The sequence below is a fragment of the Echinops telfairi genome, unplaced genomic scaffold, assembly GCF_000313985.2.
Source record: "Echinops telfairi isolate 266 unplaced genomic scaffold, ASM31398v2 ScPeMD7_655;HRSCAF=1070, whole genome shotgun sequence".
In the NCBI taxonomy this organism is placed as follows: Eukaryota; Metazoa; Chordata; class Mammalia; order Afrosoricida; family Tenrecidae; genus Echinops; species Echinops telfairi.
In genome coordinates this window covers 17,324,688-17,330,322 of record NW_022104553.1, presented here as the reverse complement: position 1 = coordinate 17,330,322, position 5,635 = coordinate 17,324,688, and the positions used below count along the sequence as shown (strand labels likewise).

General features: G+C 59.8%; 1 protein-coding gene across 2 annotated transcripts in view; it reads left to right on the top strand.

The window, feature by feature from the left end:
* EPS8L1 (EPS8 like 1) overlaps positions 1-5,635 on the top strand; it is a 12,816-nt gene that overhangs the window by 3,186 nt on the left and 3,995 nt on the right. For both annotated transcript variants that reach the window (XM_004715642.2, XM_045292910.1), the window contains exons 4-12: positions 1,043-1,204; positions 1,647-1,796; positions 2,170-2,252; positions 3,156-3,402; positions 3,992-4,118; positions 4,279-4,367; positions 4,480-4,554; positions 4,659-4,807; positions 5,445-5,589. In XM_004715642.2, coding sequence (XP_004715699.1) covers positions 1,043-1,204; positions 1,647-1,796; positions 2,170-2,252; positions 3,156-3,402; positions 3,992-4,118; positions 4,279-4,367; positions 4,480-4,554; positions 4,659-4,807; positions 5,445-5,589 — 1,227 coding nt within the window. The remainder of the gene's footprint in view (positions 1-1,042; positions 1,205-1,646; positions 1,797-2,169; positions 2,253-3,155; positions 3,403-3,991; positions 4,119-4,278; positions 4,368-4,479; positions 4,555-4,658; positions 4,808-5,444; positions 5,590-5,635) is intronic.

Below are 5,635 nucleotides of genomic sequence, written 5' to 3'. Positions count from 1 at the left end.
GTCATGCCTTAGACCTGCTCCCTGCGGCGTCCTCAGCAGTGGTCTCGGGAGGACAGACCCCAGGCTTTGTAAAATGGAGGGTCAGAGAAACAGAGGACGGCCCTCTCTGAGCAGGACTGACGCCATGGCTACAACAGCGGGCTCCCACATCGCCACAATGGGTTGTGAGGCCGGCCCAAGACAGGGCAGTATGTTGCACACAAGGTCGCTATGAGTCAGAGCCATCCCAAGGGCCCTCACAGCCACAATGGGTTGTGAGGCCGGCCCAAGACAGGGCAGTGTGTTGCACACAAGGTCGCTATGAGTCAGAGCCATCCCAAGGGCCCTCACAGCCGTTTTCTGGGAGTGGAAGGCCAAGTCCTTCTGCAGAGCTGCTTGGGTTGAATCGCCCATTTATTGCTTAGCTCCCGAACTCTCTCAATCATTCCCTGCTTAGAGAGGACTAGATGTAAACCAGGAGTCTCGAAGGGACAGTGTTCGAACAGGTAACACATTTGGCTTCTAACATAAAGCCTGGGAGTTCAAGTCCACCCACAGGCCCGTGGAAGAAAGACCTGGAGATTTACACATACACACACACACACACATCAAAAAAAACACAGCCATTGAAAACCCCGTGGAACACAGTTCTACACACAGGTTCGCCATGAGTCTGAACCCACTGCAGGTTGGTTGTAGCTAGATTGAAATCAGACCCCTTCCCTGTCCCCAGAGCCCTGGTGCCCTCGTGATTATGCACGGGGCTGCTAACTTCAAGGTCAGCAGTTCAAAATCACCAGCCGCCCTGTGGGAGAAAGACGGGGCTTTCCACTTGCGTACAAAGTGACAGTTTGGGAAACCCACTGGGGTGGGTCTACTCTGTCCTGTCGGGTCAGCATGGACTCGATGGCGAAGAATTTTGGGGGGGTTCCCCTGTTCTCCAGGAAGGTAGACCCCAGGGAGAGAAACCGCAGGACAGGGCAGGAGGGTGGTCCAGGGTGGAGGCCCTCCAGCGGCAGGCTTGGGTCTCACAGCTGAGTCTGTGGTCTGTGGTCTGTGTCAGCACCTGGTGACTTTCTGCCTGGGGGAAGAAGACGGTGTGCACACGGTGGAGGATGCTTCGCGGAAGCTGGCCGTCATGGACAGCCAGGGCCGCGTGTGGGCCCAGGAGATGCTGCTGCGAGTGTCGCCAGACCACGTCACATTGCTTGACCCCCTCTCCAAGGTGCTGGGGGGCGGGGCGGATGTCTGGGGGAGGAGGGAGGCCGGGCTGACCAGGCTGGGGACGTCTTCACCCACTTTATTCCTCTTCTGTAAGCCCACCACCCCTCCCTCCTTTCTGAGCCTTCCCAGCTCCATCTGTAAAATGGGGGTAATTGTTGGTGGGGTGTTTCTTAATCATTTTATTGGGGGCTTATACAACTCTTATCACAATCCATACATACATTCATTTGTACATTTGTTGCCCAAAACATTTGCTTTCGACTTGAGCCCCTAATATCAGCTCATCATTTTTCGCCCTCCCTCCCTCTGGGGGATAATTGTTTTAACAAGTGGGAAAGGTGGGCGATTCTCTCTAACCTCATGAGGTCGTCAGGCCCTACTGGGCGCTGCCCTGGCCATGAAGTGTTGGAATTGGCCTCAGTCTAGCCCCGCCCCACCCGCAGGAGGAGTTAGAGACCTATGCGCTGGGCGCCATCCTGCGCTGCGATGCGGTGACGCCCCCGGGCCGGAGCCGTTCGCAGCTGCTGCTGGTGTGTCAGGAGCCTGAGCGCTCTCAGCCGGATGTGCACTTCTTCCAGAGCCTGGGCCTTGGGGTGAGCTGGTGCCTGTGGGCGGAGTCCAGAGAAGGGGCGGGGCGTACAGGGTGGGGCGTGGTCTAGGGAGGTAGGGCCTGAGAGAAAGGCAGGGTCTGAGCAAGGAGGGTGATGGTTCTGGGAGAAAGGGAGGGTCAAGTGAGGGAGCGACGGGGCCTGATAAAAGGTGAGGTCCTATAAAAGGAAGGGATGTGGCCTGAGAAAAAGGCGGGGTTCGGGCACGAAAAGAGCGTGGCTGGAGAAAGTGCGTCCCTGGGAATGGAAGGGCGTGGCCTGGTGGAGGGTGTGGTCAGAGCTCTAGCACGGTTGAGATTTGGGGAGAAAGGGCTGGCGGGGCGCGTGGAGGGACGTGTCATGACGGCATGATTGGCAGGCGGAGCTGATCCGAGAGGACATCCAGGGGGCACTGCACAACTACCGCTCGGGCCGCGGGGAGCGCAGGGCAGCGGCGCTCAGGTACCTGGCTGGGGGGCCAGGGGGGCGGAGCGGAGGAGGGGCGATGGGTGGAGGAACGCAGAGGCTGGCTTCTGTTCCCAGACCTCCGTCTCCGTCCTCATCTGCGAAATGTACTGACTTGTAGCTCCGGGACCCCATCCTTCCTAGTAATGGTCCTCAGTTTGCCCTCCCTCCACTCAGTTTCTCTGTAGAGCGGTGCCCACCCCCGAATTCACGACCACTAAGCCCTATTTGACCGCCTCGAGTCACAGTGCCCTGAATCGAGTCATTTTGAGCACTGAATTTCTGCCACTCTGGAACTCCTCCGGAGACAGGAGCCCTAGTTGCGCTGTGGGTTAAGCATTGGACTGCTAACCACAAGGTCAGGAGTTCAAAGCCACCAGCCCCTTCTTGGGAGAAAGACGAGGTTTTCCACTTCCATGAAGTCACTGTCTCACAGGGGCATTGCCCCTGGCCTGTAGGATGCCTATGAGTCCGCATGACTAGGTGGTAGTGATTTTGGCTCGGTATTGTTTTATTATTCCTGGGAAGAAGCCCTGGTGGTTAGGTGATAGACTCCTAACCTCAAGGTCCATGGTTCAAACCCACTAAACTCTCGCTGCAGAAAAAAGGGAGGCTTTCTACGTGGGTAAAGAGTTAGTCTCAGAAACCTACAGGGGCACTTTTACCCTGCTCTATCGGGTGGCTATGCGTTGGAATTGACCGATAGTAGTGTTTTAAAGAGTCAGAATGAGGACCCCTGGTGGCTGGGGGTTAGGCATTGGTCTGGTAAACCCAAGGTCAGAAGTTTGAATCCCACCTCGCTCCAGGGCAGATGTACTGTGAGTCATAGGGTCGCTGTGAGTCAGGGTGGCTCCGTCCCCTCCGTCCTCTCAGCCACCCTTTCCCCTTCTTGCCCTGCAGAGCCACGCAGGAGGAGCTGCAGCGCCGGCCTTCCCTGGTGGCCGAAACCCCACCGCTGCAGCGCCGCCCCTCTGTCCGTGCCGTGATCAGCTCCGGGGAGCCAGGCGCGGGCCGGGGACAACCCCCGACGGAGTCCATCCCCGAGGTGGAAGAGGCGCGGGCGACCCTGAGCAGCGCTGACCCTGTCTCTCCGGACTTGGGGCCCCGGGGGCCTGACATGGCCAGTCTGCAGGCGGAGCGGGATGTGGTGAGCAAGCCAGCCTGGGCCCGGGGTCTAGCGATCTAGAGGTGGCGGGGTCAGACACCTAGAGGTGGGGCCTAGGCGTCGGAGTAGGACCAGATGTCTGGAGGAGGCGCTAGGTGGCCACACGCTTGGAGGCGGGGCTGGGGCGTGGGCAATGTCAGCTGTCTGGAGGCGGGGCTAGAGCATGGGGCGCGGTCAGCCTTCTAGAGGTGGGTCTAGGGGCAAGATTAGCCACAGCTGTCAGGAGTAAAGCTAGGGCCTGGGGCGGGACCAGCGGTCTAGGGGCAAGATCAGCTGTTTAGAGAAGGTGCTTGATTCACACCAGAAGTGGTATCAGTGGGAACTGCTAATCAGCCCTTCTGGGGGCCGTGCTGAGGAATGATGGGGCTCTAGGCAGGGCTGATGTCGGTGGCAGGGAGAGGCTTGGTCGATGACGCAGACTTATGGGAGGGTGATGGGGAATGGAAATCTGGGGCGGGCCAGGTATCTGCGGCGGGCGGGGGGTCGTGTCTTTGCCGAGGGCTTCGGCAGAAGTGAGACTGTGTGGCTGAGGAACAGCCCCCACACACACACACCCTTGTCCGTCCCCCAGGACATCCTGAACCATGTGTTTGATGACGTGGAGAGCTTCGTATCCAGGCTGCAGAAGTCGGCGGAGGCCACCCGAGTCCTGGAACACCGAGAGCGAGGCCGCAGGACCCGACGCCGGGCGGCTGGGGGTGAGGGCACCCCAGAGTGGGACTCTGAATACAGCTCTCCCACCCGCCCTCCAATTCCCTCCTTCTCTCTGGGGTCTCCCTTCGCACCGCCTGCCAGGTCGGGCTCTCCTTCGCGGTCTCGCTCTGACCCTCTGTCTCGTCTTCCCTCACCCGCCCACAGAGGGCCTGCTGACACTTCGGGCCAAGCCGCCCTTAGAGGCGGAGTACACAGACGTGCTCCAAAAGATCAAGTACGCCTTCAGTCTGCTGGTGAGGGCCGGTCCACGCCGGGTGCTGGGGCGGAGACGGGATGGCCGGAAGGAGGGCCACGTCCAGTGAAGCTGACCTGTGTCCTCACACCCCCTCTTCCTCCGCCCCGCAGGCCCGGCTGCGCAGCAACATAGCCGACCCCTCCTCCCCAGAGCTGCTGCACTTCCTGTTCGGACCCCTGCAGATGGTGAGGCTCAGCCTGCTGGTCCTCGGTCTCCACCTGCAGCAGGAGGGATGGGGATTCGACTGCAAGGAGGCCTGACCGCGTTCCAACTGATGCTCTCGTTGCAGATCGTGGACACTTCAGGCGGCCCCGAGTTTGCAAGCGGGGTGCGGCGGCCGCACTTGACATCGGAGGCCGTGGCGCTGCTGCGGGACACCGTTAACCCGCGTGAAAGCTCGCTCTGGACCTCGCTCGGGGACTCTTGGACCCGGCCGGGGTGAGGGGCGGGCGCTAAGGGAAGGGGCTTGGTGATTGGTGGGGCAGCCTAAGCGGGAAGGCTGGGGGCATCCCGTTTGGACAGAAGAGGTAAGACTCGGAAGGGTGTGGCCAATGAAATTGAGGAGGGACGGGACCAAGGGCAAAGGCCAAGATGTGATTGGAGAAAAGGTCTAATGCTAAGATGTGATTGGGCTGCTGATTGAAAGCTTGGTGGTTTGAGCCCATCAGCCGCTCAGTTGGGGGGAAAATGAGGCTGTCTGTCCCCTCAAAGGTTTGAGCCTTTGAAACCCTCTGGGGCAAATCTACTTTGTTCCGTGGGCCAGAATGGATTTAAATGCAGTAGATTTAGGATTGGGAGGTTTGGAGAGGGGCCGGAGCCCGCCACTTTGCAGCCCCTGGGGCGGAGCTTAGGGAAAGGGGGCGTGTTTTGTGTATCTAGGCTGCTGGTTTGGAATCTGGTGAGTTTTTGACGGTGGAATGGGGTTTGGCGGCCAGCGGGGCGGTGTTTGGAAAGGTTGGCTGGAGAAAAACTGTGTAGTTAATGGTGAGGGAGCAGCCCTTGGGCTGTTCACTGCAAGGTGAGCAGTTCGAAATCACAAATGAACCCATAAGCCACTCCTCTCTCCTGGTCACAGGGTGGAGCTACCCCCCCCGGATCAGGGAACCCCGTACACCCCTGAGTTTTACAGCGGCTGGGAGCCCCCTGCCACCGACCCACAGGGCCGCGCCTGGGAGGACCCGGTGGAAAAACAGCTGCAGCATGAGCGGATGCGGCGGCAGGTGAGGCTGCGGAAAGGCAGGGAGGGGTGGTGGGGCAGCGGCGGGG